General features: G+C 54.0%; 2 protein-coding genes across 11 annotated transcripts; one reads left to right on the top strand and one right to left on the bottom strand.

Moving 5' to 3' along the window:
• The first annotated feature begins 217 nt into the window (after nt 1–217).
• SH3D21 (SH3 domain containing 21) lies at nt 218–11661 on the top strand. Of its 7 annotated transcripts, XM_073902907.1 has the most exons (17): nt 218–236; nt 399–556; nt 664–727; nt 982–1100; nt 1338–1428; nt 1581–1636; nt 1728–1773; nt 1926–2026; nt 2145–2231; nt 2396–2438; nt 9747–9840; nt 9935–9990; nt 10121–10215; nt 10367–10501; nt 10733–11238; nt 11332–11395; nt 11475–11661. In XM_073902907.1, the coding sequence occupies exons 1-17, from the start codon at nt 233–235 to the stop codon at nt 11544–11546; spliced, it is 1791 nt and encodes a 596-aa protein (XP_073759008.1). In that variant the 5' UTR covers nt 218–232; the 3' UTR covers nt 11547–11661. The 7 variants fall into 7 exon arrangements, with proteins under 7 accessions (XP_073759008.1, XP_073759006.1, XP_073759009.1 ...); XM_073902905.1 differs by having other exon boundaries at nt 399–475; nt 10367–11238; XM_073902908.1 differs by lacking the exon at nt 10367–10501.
• Nucleotides 11662–12510: 849 nt separating this feature from the next.
• Nucleotides 12511–14158, bottom strand: EVA1B (eva-1 homolog B). 4 transcript variants are annotated; one of them, XM_073902910.1, is made up of 3 exons: nt 13958–14158; nt 13440–13512; nt 12511–13204 (listed from the first exon to the last, which is right to left on the bottom strand). In XM_073902910.1, the coding sequence occupies exons 1-3, from the start codon at nt 14006–14008 to the stop codon at nt 12774–12776; spliced, it is 555 nt and encodes a 184-aa protein (XP_073759011.1). In that variant the 5' UTR covers nt 14009–14158; the 3' UTR covers nt 12511–12773. The 4 variants fall into 4 exon arrangements, with proteins under 4 accessions (XP_073759011.1, XP_073759012.1, XP_025712442.1 ...); XM_073902911.1 differs by having other exon boundaries at nt 13440–13507; nt 13958–14154; XM_025856657.2 differs by having other exon boundaries at nt 13440–13650; nt 13958–14152.
• Between the last annotated feature and the right edge of the window lie 1883 nt (nt 14159–16041).

The raw sequence follows: 16041 nt of genomic DNA, 5'->3' as shown, positions 1-16041 counted from the left end.
GGCCAGAGACCCTGGAGTCTTCGTCCCAGGGTTGGGGGCCAAACCTGCTGAGCCGGGCCACCCCCTCTCCCACACCCACTCCCAGCACCTGGGGCCGACCTATCCGCTAGCGTCTCCGCCTCCTTCGCTTCACAACCTCGCAGCTCGTCCCACCCTACCCGGGCCCAGTACTTGGCGGCCTGCGGGACAGCACTATACTCCCAGCCCGGCCCTGGAGCGAGACCCGGAAGCTATGGGTATGTACAGAGGGTTTGGGGTGACGGAAAAGGCAACAGAAGCGTACACCACCACCCCGCTCTCCCGCTGTCCTTTACGCGGAGCCAGGGACTCGCGCCTAAGCCAGTGTGCCCGGACCGGTCCCTTCTGAGCTGCGCCCCCGTTCCGTCCTCCGCCCGCAGAGGTGCTTGTTCTGGCCGGGTACCGCGCGCAGAAGGAGGACGAGCTGAGTCTGGCGCCCGGGGACGTGGTCCGGCAGGTGTGCGAGGGGCCCGCACGGGGCTGGCTGCGCGGAGAGCTGGGGGGTCGTTGTGGTCTCTTTCCCGAGCGCTTGGTGCAGGTAAGACCGGACCGGAGGTCGGGTGGAGGAGGGTCTCAATGCGTGCCCCCAGGAGCTGAGAGCCGCCCCACCGCCCCGCCCCCCAATCTCCTTGCGTTCATTTCCAGGAGATCCCGGAGTCTCTGCGCGGCGCCGGGGAGGCGCCGAGCCCGCGCTGTGCGCGCCGCCGAGGTGAGCGCCAGGCCGGTTGGGCGGGCGCGCGGAGTCTGCGCGGCTCCGGCTGCCCCGGGCAGGCCGTGACCGGCGCGGCCTTAGGCGGGGCCGCGCGGACACTCCGCGGTTTGTGATTGGTTCTTGGGTACAATGCTCCGCCTTGGGGCGTGGCCTGGAGCTCCAGCTGGGGCGCTCCCGGCCCCCCTCTCTCCCAGCTCAGCGGACTGGGGCGCGCGGTTCCAGAGGCCTCTTTCTCTCTCGTCTGACCCCAGGTCGCCCCGCCAAATCTCAGGGCCCCCAAAGATGGTGCAAGGTGAACTTCAACTACAGTCCGGAGCAGGCGGACGAGCTGAAGCTGCAAGCTGGGGAGATTGTGGAAGTGATAAAGGAGGTGAGGGGACGAAGTGGTGAGAGGCTTTGGGCGGAGATGCTGGAGCACGTCCCGGGGTGAGGGATGTGTGAAGAGAGGGTGTGGGCGTTGGGGCTGGTGAGGGGCGCAGAAATGGGAAAGTGAGGGAGCAAGGGAGGAGGGGGCATCGGGCAGAATCCGGGCAGAAACATGGGTGGAAGAATTCTCGAGAGACCGTTGGGGCAGAACTAGATGGCCCTGCGTCCTCCTCCTCCCCAGATTGAGGACGGCTGGTGGCTGGGGAAGAAGAACGGGCAGCTGGGAGCCTTCCCATCCAACTTTGTGGAGTTGCTGGACAGTGGGCCCCCAAGTGAGACCTGCACCCTGTGACCCCGTGAACCCCTATGACCAGACTCTGCAATTTCCAGTGACCCTCCCAGTGGCCTGACCCTGTGACCCCTTTGACCTCTCCCATGATCTAAACTGAATTAGCACACTCCCTAACTTCACTGTCCTCACCAGGCCTCGGGAACCCAGACATGCCTTCAGTCAGCCCTGGTACCCAGCGGCCTCCCAAGGTAAATTGGGTGCGGTGGGCACAAACGTGGTGAGTTCCTCTTGGAGGCGTGGAGACTCAGCTCGTTCCTCCCTCCCCCTTCCCCCCACTAGCTGAGCAGTCTGACCTATGACAGCCCTCCAGACTACCTGCGGACAGGTGAGCACCCAGCCAAAGGGTTCCTCAGAACCCCCTCCTGTGAGCCTAGCTGACTTGGGGAAGGGGACACTCAATGCAGCTGATGGGGGAGGGAGTGCCTGACTGATCTGGGGAGAGGAGTTGGCCTTGATGGACTGACCCCCCCCCCACAGTCTCTCGCCCTGAGATCTACAGGGTCCTGTTCAACTACCAGCCTGAGGCCCCGGATGAGTTGGCGCTGCGGAGGGGGGACGAGGTGAAAGTACTGAGGAAGGTATGAAAGCACAGGGCCAGGGAGGTGACCAGAAAGGGTACGTTGAGGAGCCATGGGACCCGGAAAGGAAGGAGCTTGGGGATCTGGCTCACCTCCCCATGGTATCTTGTTCTCCCAGACCACAGAGGATAAGGGCTGGTGGGAAGGAGAGTCTCAAGGCAGAAGAGGAGTTTTCCCCGACAACTTTGTGCTCCCCCCACCCCCGGTGAGTATGGAGCCAGGCATTCAGGTTGGGGGTGGGGGGCAGGCAGCCTACTCTGGACAAAGTTGGGGGTGGTGGTGCTTAGTGGACATTTAGGCTACCCCTAAATATTGGTGGATCTAGAAATGTGGAGACTCTTCAGATTCTGATAACTGTCTTCTTCACAGATCAAAAAGCTGACCCCACGGAAAGTGGTGTCTCGGCAATCAGGTGGGTGCTCGCGGGAAACCTGGGATTTGGGTTGGGGGGAAGGGTGGGGGTGGGATTTTGCTCTCTGGGGCCCCACCAGTTTAGCTGCCATAAACACCCACAGCTCCCCCGTGGTGCAGTATTATAGTCCCTTAGGAGCTACCGCTCTGTGGTTTAAGGACCTGGTAGGTATATATGTGGGTCATTATGTAGGAATGTGTTTGTGTGTGTTCATATTTCTTTGTGTGTTTTGAGAATATGGCTGTCAAGTGTTTAGATTTGTTTCATTTTGTAAGGAAGTACGTGGATCAATGTGTCTGTCTTTGAGACTGTGTTGTGTGTTTGCTCGTCATATGAGTGTGTCAATGAATAGTTCCGTGGGGATGTTTTACTTATCTTTTAATGTAATATTTCACACGTGCCAAAACCGCACATAATGTGCTTTAAAACTTAATAATGGAGACCTGTGGACATTCATGATCTGTCACCAAACCAAGAACTAGAGTATTGCTAATGGTTTATGTGCTCCTTTTCCTTCCCATTCTGCTCCCTCCTCTCCCTCCAAAAGATAACCAGTATTCTGAATTTTGTTTTTATAATTCCCTTGAGTTTTTAAATTTGTTTACCTATATATGTGCCTAAATAATGTATCGATTGATTTTTGCTTGTTTTTGAGCTTGATAAGAATGGTATCATGTTTATAGTCTTCTGGAACTTGCTGTTTCCAATCAACATTATATTTCTAAGATTAATCTATGTCATATCTAGATGTAAGTTCATTAATTTTTCTCTGCTATATAATATTCCTTGCAGGGAATTTACCACAGTTTATGTGTGTATCTGGTCTCCTCCTGTTGTTAGCCATTTTCATTGTTTCTAGTTTTTGTTACAACAAATACTGCTGCCATGAACATTTCTCTGCCTGTGTTCTGGTGTGCAGATACCATCATTTCTCTAGAATATCATCCTAGGAGTGGCATTCTAGATTGTAGGGTATGTGAATGTTCAACTTTTATGAGATAAAGTCAGTTTGGTTTTCCAAGTGATTGTACACTTTAACATTCCACCATTGGTGTATGAGATCCTGTTATTCCAAATCCTCTTCAACACTTGGTTTTATCAGATTTTACTTTTTTATGTGTGAATCTAGTAGGTACAAAATAGCATCTCATTGTGACTTCATTTGCATTTCCCTGGTTAGTTATAATTAGTTGGAGTTCTTTATATATACTGAATACCAATCCTTTGCAGGTTGTATGCCTTACAAATATTTTTTCTCATTGTGGCTTGTTATCTCTTTTTGTGTAATGGTGTTCTGTGATGAACCGGGGTTCTTAATTTTAATGTAGACATATCAATCTTTCATGGTTAGCAGGTTTTTCCTTGTCTAAGACATCCTTCCTGCTCCAAGTTCAGAAAAAGTCATTTATATTTTCTTTAAAACTTTTAAAGTGTTGCCTTTTGTTTTTAAGTGCCTTTATCTTTGTGGCATTGATTTTTAATGAGTGACCCAATTATACTTTTTTCCATATGGGCAATGAATTGCTCCAGCACCATGTATTACTTTCTGCTTGTGAGTTTTACACAACTTTTGTAAGATTTATCTCTAGATACCTCAGATTTTTTTGTTGTGTCTTTTAAAAAATTAAATAGGGGTGCCTGGCAGGCTCCATTGGTGGAACGTGCCACTCTTGATCTTGGGGTTGTGAGTTTGAGCCCCATGTTGGTTGTAAAGATTACTTAAAAATAAAATCTTAAAAATATATAAATAAGTAAATATTAAATTTTATTTTTAAAATATCCTGTTTATTTTAGGAATATAGAAATGCATTGATTTTTGTATATTGATTTTATATAGCCGGTCATGGTGCTAAAAACTGATTATTTATAACAGTTTATCTGTAGATACTTTTTAAAAAAATGTTATTTATTTGAAAGAGAGAGAGAAAGCAAGAGAGAACATGAGCGGGGTGAGGGACACAGGGAGAAGCAGACTCCCCACTGAGCAGGGAGTCCAACATGGGATCTCAGGACTCCGGGATCATGACCTGAGCCGAAGGCAGACGCTTAACCAAATGAGCTAGTCAGGTGCGCCCCCCCCCTTTTTATTTAAGATTTATTTATTTATTTCAGAGAGAGAGCGCAAGTGGGAGGACAGATGGAGAGGGAGAGAGAATCTCAGGCAGTCTCCATGCTGAGCATGGAACCCGGCGTGGGGCCCAAGCTGAAACCAAGAGTCAGATGCTTAACCGACTGCACCACCCAGGTGCCCCTGTCTTTAGCTTCTTAATATGTTTTCTATGAAGACAGTTATGTCATCTGTGACTAATGACAATTTTGCTCTATCTTTTCCACTTTTTATGTCTTTTCATTTTATTTTCTCATTTTACTATAGTGGCTAGGGGCTCAACACACTATTGGTAGAAGTTGTCATGTTAAACGTCATTACCATGTTCCTGATTTTAAGTGGAATGTTTCCAGCTTTTCTCCTTTAACAGTGGGACTTACTTAGTATCTTTTTTTTTTTAAGATTTTATTTATTTATTTGAGAGAGACAGAAAGAGAGAGAGAGCATGAGCAGAGAGAGGGAGAAGCAGATTCCCTGCTGAGCAGGGCTCCATCCCAGGAACCAGAGATCATGACCTTAGCCGAAGGCAGACACTTAACCGACTGAGCCACCCAGGTGCCCCTAGATCTTTTCTTAGATACTCTTTTTGTCAGATTAAGAAAGGACCTTTCTATTTCTAGTTTTAGAATTTTTATCAAGAGTGTGTGCTGAATTTTTTCAAATTGTTTATATGAATCTTTTGAAATGATTTCTCTGGGTTTTCTCCTTTAATCTGTCAATGTGATAAATGACATTTGTAGAATTTTCTAATATTAAGCCACCCTTGCATTCTTGGGATAAATTCAAATTGGTCATGGTTTTATTATCTTTTCATATACCATTGGAATATTTTCCCAGTTTTTCTTAAGATTTTTGCATTTATTTTTACTCTCCTCCTCTGATTATGAATATTATACTGGCCCCATAAATGAGTTAAGGGGTATACATTTTGGTTTTTAATTATCTGGTAGATCTTAAAAAGATGGGAATCATTGTGGGGGCACATGGCTGTTTCAGTCCATAGAGTATACGACTCTTGATCTCAGTTGTGAGCTTGAGCCCTACACTGGGGGTAGAGTTTACTTGGGGAAAAAAAAATGGGAATCATCATTCCTTGAGAGTTGATAAAACTTGCCTGTAAATCCATCTGGCCCTGTTTTTTTTTCCCCCATTATGGGAAGATTTTAAACGACTTCAATTTCTTCTTCCCTTTTTTTTTTTTTTTTTTTTTTTTTTTTTAATAGTTGTGGGAAGGTTTGGCTGAAATTCTTTTTCTTCTTCTTTGTTTTGTTTGGCTTAAATCAACAGAAATTTAATCTCTCACAGTTCTGGGTACTAGAAATCCGAAACCAAGATGTTGGCATAGCCATGTTTGCTGTGAAGAGTCTAGGGGAGCCATCTTTCCTTGTCTCTTAGCTTCTGGTAGTTGCTGGCAATCCTTGGCTTATGGATATATCTGCCACTCTTCTCTGCCTGTCTTCACATTGTTGTGTGCACCGTGTCCAAATTTTCCTCTTCTAATAAGGTCACCAGTCACTGGTTTAGGGCCCTGATAGAGTGTGACCTCCTCTTAACTTGATTACATCTGCAAAGACCCCCATACAACTTCTGTTCAAATGGCTTCTTCACCTTGGAACTCAGATGGGAGGAAATCTTGCATTTTAGGAGCCTTGCACAGACAGCGTTCTTTCGGTCTCCTGGTCCCTGGGTAGCAATGGCTAGCCAGAAATCTGGCTAAAATTCTTGAATCAGTTTTATTTTCATTTTTGTTTTTTTAATTATTTATTTTTTAAAGTAGTCTCTCCGCCCAATGGGGGGCTCAAACTCACAACCCCGAGATCAAGAGTCTCATGCTCCACTGACTAAGCCAGCCATGTGCCCCTAGTGAATTATATTTGTAATTATACATTTCATCGATGTTTTCTAGTTATGTGTGTAAGGTTATTCATAATATTCTCTCATAGTCTGTATCTACACTTAGTCTTTTTTTCATTTCTAATAATTATTTTTTCTTCTCTTTTTCTTGTTCAGTCTCATCAGAGTTGTTAATATATTCAAATACTTAAAAAAAACCCACTTTTTTTTTTTTTTTTTAAAGATTGGGAGAGAGAGAAAGGAGGGGCAGAGGGAGAGGGAGAGAAGGAATCCCAAGCAGGCTCCACACCCAGCATGGAGCCCCATGCGGGGCTCCATCTCAGGACCCAGAGAAAAACCTTTCTGTTGTACCTTTTGTTTTCAAGGTTCATCCATTTTCTAGTACATGTTGTACTTCGTTCCTTTTTGTTGCCCAATATTCCATCGTGGTAATGTACGACATTTTATCCATCTGTTTGCTGGTGGACATTGGGTTGTTTTTACCTTTTGGGGTATGAGCACTTATGTACAAGGTTTTGTGTTGGCATGTTTCCATTTCTCTTGGGTGTATGCGTAGGAAAGGGATTTCTGGGTGCTATGATTGCTCTGTAGTAGCTTTGGGAAGAACTGTCACACTGTTTTCACCAGCAATGCATGATGGTTCTACTTTTTCCACATCCTCACCAGCATTTGTTACTCTTTTATTATAATCACCCTAGTTAGTGTGGGGTGGTATCTCATTATGGTTCCGCTCCAGCTTTTTCTGCCCGCTTAAATGTTGGGCATCTTTTCATAGATTTATTGCCAATTTGTATATCTTTCGGAGAAATGTCTGTTTGGGTCCTTTGCCTATTTTTTAATTGGGTTATTTAACTTTTGACTATTGACTAGAGTTCTTTATATGTCTTGAGAAAAGTCCCTTATCGGATGTAAACTTTGCAAATATTTTCTCCCATCCTGTTGTCTTTTCATTTTCTTACTGGTGTCCTTTAATGCACAAAAGTTTTACATCTGAAGGAAGTCTCATGTCTCTATTTTCTCTTTGGTTGCTTGTGCTTTTGGTGTCCTATCTATGAAACCAGTGCCAAGTCCAAGGCTACACCCTAAATTGAGTGACCTCCCTTCCACCGTGGCAGTGAAGCTGCCAATCCTTGCAGCCGGCCCTACGCTGCAGAGCAGAGCGTCTGCATAGACCAGGCTGGCGGGAGCTGGGGCAGGGATGGGGGCAGGCGCGGGCAAGGAGGCCATCAAGCGTAAACACTTCTTAGGATATCTTATGCCTTTGGTCAATTTCCAGAGCACAGAAATGGTGGTTTTGTCCAGCTTTCTAGTTGCCTTGCGAGGTGAGGATTTGTCTACCGCATCATTCAGCCGTAGCCAAACCCCCTTTCATTATCCATTCTTTTTACCACTGCTTTCAAATGTTCTGCTCCTTGTCTCACTATGTTTCCAGCCTAGTAATTCTCTTTCTGGCTTTTTGGCTGTGTTTTACCTGCTATTTAACCTATATTGCATTTGATTTATTTCAAGAATGCTATTTTTCATCTCTAGTCACTCAGTTTTCCTCCCCCACCCCCCCAGATTTGCCTGTTTATTCCTGATGGTCCTTTTGTTGCGTGCCCTGTAGCACAGCTGTGTTCTCTGACAATTCCAGTACCTGCTGTGCATCGTGTCTGCAGACTCCCATTCTCAGTGGCCTGCCTTCTCGTGTGTTTTGTGATCTTTGTGTGTGAGCTCAGGACTTGATCCCAACCTGAGGGAATTCCCGCCTCGGGAGGGGAAAACTTCTTCCAGAAAGGACTTGCTCCTACTTCCGCCAGGAGCCAAAGGGCACCAACCACCAGAGACCACCAGAGCCCTCTAGAAGAAAGGGGTGTGCAGGGGTGGCACTGCCGCTTGGGCCCGTGGGGGACTCAGGGGGCGCAACCTGGGTATCGGCTCCTCATCACAGGCCCAGGCTCCGGAGCCCAGTAGTTGGCCCTCCTACTACCCTTCTGGCCTCAGTTTGTCCCTTTTTTGTGGACCTCCCCCACTTCTCTGAGGCCCAACACTGCCTCAAAATTGTATCCTCCGGAGGATAGAATTGCTCTCTAGTGGGAGGGCCCTACCGAGCACTTTAGCAAAAAGCTAAAGTACGAGAAGCTGAAGTCAAAGTGAACGTTTTCTGAGCCTTGACTCTATGTCCCATCCTCTTCTGAGCGCCTCACGTGAGTGAAGTCCCCTCAGACCTCGCAGTAACCCCACCAGGTGTATACTGTCGTGCCTCAGGGTGACATTCCCCTGCTTGTTCTCTCTCAGTAACACCCAATAACTCTTTCACACATGACATATTCTACTTTTGCTTATGTCTGCGGCCCTGGTGGAACCCGAGCTCACTCTGACTGTTGTGGGAACAAGCCGTAGGCAGGGGGAGTGTGGCCAGAGCCCCGCTCGGAGGCTGCCGCCCTGTCCAGGTGAAGGTGGGGGTGCCTCGGTCTAGAGTGCTTAGTGGCAGGGCTGGTGAGAAGTGGTTGCATTCAGGACCTGAGCAATCAGGATTTACTGCTGGTTTGGATATGCAGCGTAAGGGAATGAAAGGGGTCAAGGATGACTCATTTTGTCATCTGGGCGAGTGGATAAGGGGGTGAGGTGGGGGACACTGGAAAAGAGGCAGATTTGGGGGATGGGAAGTGAGAGCTCAGATTTGGATATGTTAAGTGTGTGATGCTAGTTAGCTCCCCAAGTAGAAACAGGACAGTTGGATAGGAACCTGGAGTTCAGGGGCTAGAAATGAGAATATGGACGTCGCTGGCTTATTGGTGCTAATTAAACCCATAAAACTGGGTGAGATCTCTTAGGGACTAAAGGAGATAGAGAAGACCAAGAAGTTCTAGGGAGGGTGGGTTGCATTGGGGAAGGTTATTGCTGTAGTCTAGGAAAAAGATGAAGTCTGAACCAGGGAGGCAGCCATGGGCAATGAGCAGGGGACAGGTCATAGAAAAGTATGGATAGAAGCGCCTGGCTGGCTCAGTCCCTAGGGCGTGCAACTCTTGGTCTCAGGGTTCTGAGTTTGAGACACATGTTGGGCACAGAGATTACTTAAAAAAAAAAAAAGGAAAGGATGGATAAAAAAACTGGCAGGGTATGAAGCCATGTCCCCTCCAAAGCCTTCCCTGACAACTGTCTCCTGCTATGTGTCCCTTTGGGTTGCTCCCACAGTTCCCATGCCCACGTGGCATGAGGGTGGTCGGCTTCCCCAGAGTTCCGAAGAGGCAGCGTCAAATGTTCCTCCCCTGTCCCTAGTCCCCTATGCAGAGGACAGGGCCAGCAACTGTTAGATGGATGAATAAGGGAGTGAATGGGTGCCACACTCCCTTCTCCCCTCCCAGCTCCTATTAAGGAACCAAAAAAGATGATGCCCAAATCGGCCCTCCCTACAGTCAGGAAGCTGGTGACAGCCCCTACTGGGCCCAGCAAAACCAAGTAAGGAGTGGGGTGGGGGTGGGGCAAGGAGGAGGGTACACAGGAAATGCTGTTCCCTGACCCCACCTCCTGGTCTGATGGGAATATGTTCCAGGCCTTCTTGGACACCCAGCGGCGGAGACAGTCAGAAGCGCCCCTCCCGAGACTCGGGTAGGTCTTGTTGCCTCCCACGGTGGGGAAGGAATGGGGGACAGGGATAAGGGTGGTTGTGCTGAAGGACAAAGATGGGGAGAGACTTGGGGTCAGAGGAGCTTGGACCCCTGAGGTTCTGCTCTCATAGGCTCCGGCAGCAGCTTCCTCAGCGGGGGTCCAGCCCACCCTGGTAGAAAGGGATCAAAAACCCAGGCTTCCCGGCAGCGCTCTGCAACCAGTCAGGTAAGAGGCCCTGAGACACCGGGACCACTGGGCAGAGTCTGGTTCCCAGGGCTATGGTTGTGAAGGGTGAAGGATCCCAGGCCAAGGGGAGCCTGACTCAAACTGTCAAGGTACCCATCCCTCGGCTGAGACCTCACCCCCATCACCACAGGAGGAAGAGCAGCGCGGCCTAGCAAAGGCCTCTCCTGTGAATAAAACGCCCACTCTGGACAAGACCCCCAGCCCAGAGAAGACTCTGACTCCGGATAAGGCCCCCACTCCAGAGGAAACCCTGACTCCAGATAAGGTCACCATCTCCGAGGAGGCCCTGACTCTAGAGTTCAAGACCCCAGCCCCAAAGATCCCCACCCCACAGGACGGCCTGATTCTAGACAAGGCTCCCAGCCCACACAGCCTCGTTTCTGTGGATGAGGCCCCTGCCCCAGAAGTCCCACCAGAGGATGAAGTCCTTGGCCCAAAGATGGTCTCTCCTGGGGATGAGGCGCCCACCCTAGAAAAGGTCTTGACCCCTGAGCAGGTGCCCTCTGAAGAGGCCTCCAGTAGAGACAACACTCAGATCCATCACTTCTCTCCTGAGCAAGCCCTGCCAGAGTTCAAGTCTCCTGTGGCCAATGAGGCTCAATCCCAAGAGGTCCACATGCCAGAGGAGCCCGATCTCTGCACGACGACACACCCTCTCGATCAGAGGGACAGCTTCCCATTCCAGTCTCAGTCCAAGCCAGGGTCCATGCTTGCCCTTGAGAAGGCTACAACTCTCCTTGAGGAGGCACCTGGGAAGCATGAGGGTACCCCGGAAGAGGAGGCACTCCCCAAAGAGCAGGTGTCCCCCAAAGAGGTAGCCCCTGCCCAAAAGAATCCTCATTCTATCAAGTCGACTGCAGACCCCCAAGAGACTCCCACTCTACTTTCCCTCGTCCCGCAAAATCTCACGGACAGCAAAAGTGACAGAGGCGATATAATGAGGCTACAGGACGAAATGGAATCTTTAAGGAGGTCGCTGGAGTGGATGGCGGTGCAGCTGGAGTAAGTGGGGAGGGGGAGGGGCGTGGGCTGGGAGGGGGCTGGGGGCTCTAAGCCTGCCCAGCCCACCCCTCCCCCTCGGCCTCCCGTCCGCAGGAGGAAGCTGACCGACATCTGGGAGGAGCTGAAGAGCGAGAAGGAGAAGCGCCATTTGCTGGAGGTGGGTGGGGTGCAGATCCCAGGGGGCTGGAGGCTGGCCCTCCCCTGGCGGCCTGTTCTGAACGCCCTCTCCCGACTAGGTGCAGATGAAGCAGGGGACTCAGGAGTCCCGGACCCGGGGCTCCATCCACGCGCAGACGCAGACGCACTGAGGGTGGGCCCGGAAGGGACCACCGCGGGACCTGGGGGCAAGTCAGGCTCCGGCCTCCCACGTCCTAGCACGCGACTCTGAGAAACGCAAGAAAGTAAACTGCCGTGTACGCGCTCGCCGCGCCTGCCTGGTCCGTGCGGGGGCGGGGCCTGCGGGGCGGGGGCGGGGCCGGCCGGGCGCTCCGGGCCCTCCGCATTCCCGGCGGTCTCTCCCGGGCACATCTGGCCAACATGTGGCTCCCATTACCGTTCCCAAGGCCTGCGCGCGTCTATTTTTATCCACCGGATGGCGGGGGCGGGTGGGGGGTGTCTCCTTCGGACGTCTGCCGGGTGCTGGAGAAATGGCCGGCAGGAGAGGCCCAGGCGGGGTCGGGCTCTGCCCGCGGGCCCGGATTCCGGAATCCAGCTGTGCGCCAGAGGAGGTGGGCGGGCCTGCTCTCGAGCCGGGACCCCTCCCAGTTGGCCCCACAGTCCTCTCGGAAGGACTCGCTGGAACGCAGCTCTGCTCCGAAACGAACTCCATAGCCCCCCTCTGGCACACACGGTTAACACGGGCTAATAGTGCCTTAGCGTCAAGGGCAGGGTCCCCAGGCCTGGGGTGTGTGTGTGTGTGTGTGTGCAATGGTGTGTGTGTGTTTGCAATGGTGTGTGTGTGTGTGATTGCAATGATGCAGGATCCCAGAGCATTCGAAGAACAGGGGCAAAGTGCGCCCAGGCCTTCGTCGGGAAGGAATGCATTTGTGAGGAAGGAATGCGAGTGATAACTTGTTCTGTGCGTGAGGCTGTGAGGTGGTGGAGTGTTTTTTCAGTCTGTGAACTGAATGCAAGCGTGTATGCTGAGGTGTTGGGTGGGTTGATAAAGGTGGTCAGCCTGGTAAAAGAGTCGAGTGGGGTCTCAATCTGGGGCCCCCTGCACGGCAGGAGCCTGGAGGACACTGGGGACAAAAGTAACAGAGGGAGACTGAGTCACTGAGAATGCAGTTTTCATTGGTCATCTCTTAACCGATCCCACGAAAGGGGCTGGGGAACCCTGTGTCCTGTCCCCCACGGGCTTTGTGGCAGGACTGGGTATCCCAGAAGGTGGGGATCCAGGCCCAATAGCACTGGGGGAGCTGTGGGGGCGGGGCCTCCATAGCACCGTGGGCAGGGGCAGTCCCAACGTCCTGGGGCCGCTGTGAGTTCCTGCGCATGTCCACTACGCAGAGCTCTCTGCAGTGGAAAGGGGCCGGTCAGTAATAGTGCATGCGACCCAGGGTGCCTGTGGCCGAGGCGCTGGGCCCCAGGGTGCCGGTGCCCAGCAGGTCCGGCTGCCCGGTGCGCCAAATCTCCCTCAGGATCCGTTCCCGCTCCTCCAGGCGCTGCGCCCGCTCCAGCTCCTCTGCCGACGTGAAGACGTTGACGCTCAGCGGCCCGTCTGGCTCGGCGCTCAGCTCGGGGCCCGGCAGCGTGTCGTCGGGGCCCAGCCGGGTCACCGTGTCCTCGTCGTCCTCGTCCTCGTCCTCGGGGTCCAGGGTGCTGCCGCGGGGGTCCCGGCGCGGCGCAGGGGCCCGGGGCCGCGGGCGGGGCGCACAGGAGATGCTGATGACTAGTAGACACAGGGTCAGCAGCAGGCCAAAGCAGACTCCCAGCACGAAGTAGAGGCCAAAGCTCTCGGGGTTAGCTGGGGGTCAGAGGGCAGAAGTCATGGAGGAGCCCTGGCTCCCTGGCGGGTGGGAGTTACTCCATTTCGGAAGGACTCCAGGTTCTAAGTTTTGGGGGGGGCAAGGACAGTACTCCTTATTTGAAAGACATTAGGTAGCCGCCATCGGGCAGTGAGGGACGGGGAGGATGGGGCAGGGAGGTGGGGAGAGGAAGGGGTGGAGTGGGGCGCATGCCCCCCCGGGGCCCGCCCTCACCGCGGATGTGTGCGTAGGCCGCCAGGCTGTTGCTCAGCAACTCCATGTCCCTCCGTGGGGCATCCATGCTGCTCTGGGGGCGGAGGGGCAGCCCCCCTGTCAGCCTGCGAGGTCAGCAAGGTCAGATCCCACTCCCCAGCCCAGAGCTGATCCTGACCCCGCTTCCTCAAGGTAGCTTCCCTCGCTGGAAGCGCAGCCCCCAGCGTCCGCCCTGGAGAGAGCAGCTCCCTAACTTTGTTACAGACCTGGGCCCTGCCCTGGGGGGGTGGGGAATCCTTGCCCTGGGCGCAGACATCCCTCCAACTTGAGGGGTCAGGGAAGTGGGCCGCAGGAGGCTCCGCCCCCTTGTGGGGTCCCCAAATGACGCCCGGTTTCGGCGTCCCGGTAGTGGGATGGAGGAGCGAGAGGCGAGTGCCTTCCCCACTCCCAGGGCGGGCTCCGGGGAGGGGAAGCCGCCTCCCTCTCCCATCTGCCCGCCCCGCCGGGACCCACCGTCCCGGAGGCCCGGGCTCACTCACCGTCAGCGCCCCTCTTCCCCGCTGCCGGCCCGGCGCGTCCGGCGGCTGCATACACCCGGGACCCCGCCGCTCCCACCCAGTCCGGTCCCGGCTGCCCCGCCTGCCCCGCTCGGCTCCCAGGCCGCGGCAGCGCGGGCCGGACACGGGCCGATGGACCAGCCGGCGGAAAAGTTTCCGCGGAGGAAAGAGGAGGGGCGGGGCGGGGCGGGGCGGGGGGAGGCGGGGAGGAAAAGGGCCGGGAGAGGAAGGGGAGAGGAGCGAGCGACTGCGAGGAGGGGGAGCGAGGCCGGCGGGGCCGTCTGCTCTCCCACAGGAAACCGCTGGGGAGGCCGGTGGCAGGGTCCCGCCCCCAAGCTACTAATAACAAAAATAATAGTAAGGATGAAGTTCTGCCTAGGTGCCAGGCGGTGTGTTTGTGTGTGTGTGTGTGTGTGCGTGTGCGTGCGCGCGCCCTTTGTAATATTCTTTCATTTAATTCTAACCACCTTATAAAGTGAGTACCATTGTCGCCACTTGACAGATAAGTAAACTGAGTCACGGAGAGATTGAATAATTTGACCAAAGGGGCAGGATTTGAACCCACTGCTCTTTGCCCCTTGAGCCCGGGGCGCTTAACCCCTTCTCTACACCTTGCTTTTCCTCCCAGAAGGCCCCCTCCACCCAGGGAAGACTGCCCCTCTTCTTCAGTCCTGCCCCAGATGTCTGTTTACGACAGAGGGGCTCTCCTCCTCCCTCCCAGGGCTCCGGCTGGGAGAGCTCCTGTCACACAGGGTTAGTGAATGTCGGACCGGAGCTTAGAGCCAGGAGCAGGCCAGCCTTGCAGAGCCCAGCCTGGAGCTTCCGCCGCCCCGGTGCTCCGCGCGGAGCCGGCCGCAGAGACGCATTTGCCCCTGGCTAAACCTGCCAGTGCGCGCGCATCCGTTGCCACCTGGGCTCGGCTTGGACGGGCAACGCGTTCTGTGATCCATGTGTGCGGCCTGGGTGATCTTCCTGCTCAGACTCTCACCCCCCCCCCGCCTTTCTGGGCCCCCCTTCCTGCGCTGGGGCTTGGGTGAGGGGGAGGCCTTCTTGGCGGGAGCCTCCGAGAGGAGGAGGGAAGGAAGGGGGAGAGGAAATTGCAGACATAGCTGAAGGCGCGGCCTGAGGCCTGTGGGCCAGTGACCCCCACCCCCCCGTGTGTCCAGGCTGGAGACCCCCCACTTCCAGTCCTGAGACTGGGTTCAAGCAGAGGGCAGATGGAGATGGAGAAAAGACAGACCAGTTCCCATGGGGATGGGAAAGGACCCCCCGGGTGTCGCTGTGACTGTTGAGTCTGTTTTGTGAGCGCGGACGGAGGCATTTCTGCCTCTATCTGTTTGTGTGTCCACTTTCGTGTTGTATCTGCTCGAGCGTTTGTGTGGGGGCGGCTACCGCTGCGTGTAAATCCCTACAGCGGCCCGTCCCCAAATGCTACTTCCCGGGAATGGGGGCTCCGGCGGGAAACAGGACAGACACAGGCCTCTGCCCTCGTGGAGCCGACTCCAGGGCCGGGAGGCAGTCCCTGAAGAAGGCAGCGTGGGCGCTGCTGAGACGCAGAGCGTGATGGAACACACCTGCAGGCCGCTCTCAAGGGGGCGCGGGAGGTGACACCCGCATCCTGCCGTGGGGCGCCTCTCTCCCGGGTGCAGGGGAGGGGCGTGGGGGGGCCCGAGGGGGAGCTCCGACGTTACTGTCCGTGCGGTGTGGAGCCCTGAGAGTCTGGGGGGCCGGCGGAGGCGGCGTCCTGGTTCCTGACGCACTTCGGAGAGACCCCGGTGGGGACTCGCGGTAGCAGGCGGCGGCGGGGCGGGAACGGGGAGCGGTGAGGGCCGGGGCCGCGCGGGCGGCGCCCAGGGCTTGGTCCCGGAAGTGCCGCGGAGCAGGTGAAGCGGGGTCAGCGATTCCTGCCTTTGCCTGTGGCTGTGAGGGAAAGAGGTCGCAGGGCCGCCGCTTGACGCTGGGCCTGAGCCCCTGAGGGAAGCGTATGTGGGGTGCAGGTCTGCGGGGTCGGACTTTCCTTTGAGATGTGCATTAGATACCCCGGGGGAGGTGTCAGGCGGGGGGCC

Source organism: Callorhinus ursinus, unplaced genomic scaffold (genome assembly GCF_003265705.2).
Source record: "Callorhinus ursinus isolate GAN/ISIS: 27379988/994484 unplaced genomic scaffold, GSC_fseal_2.0 scaffold18, whole genome shotgun sequence".
Taxonomy (NCBI): domain Eukaryota; kingdom Metazoa; phylum Chordata; class Mammalia; order Carnivora; family Otariidae; genus Callorhinus; species Callorhinus ursinus.
The sequence above is the reverse complement of the archived record's forward strand: the minus strand, read 5'-3'. Positions and strand labels throughout refer to the sequence as shown.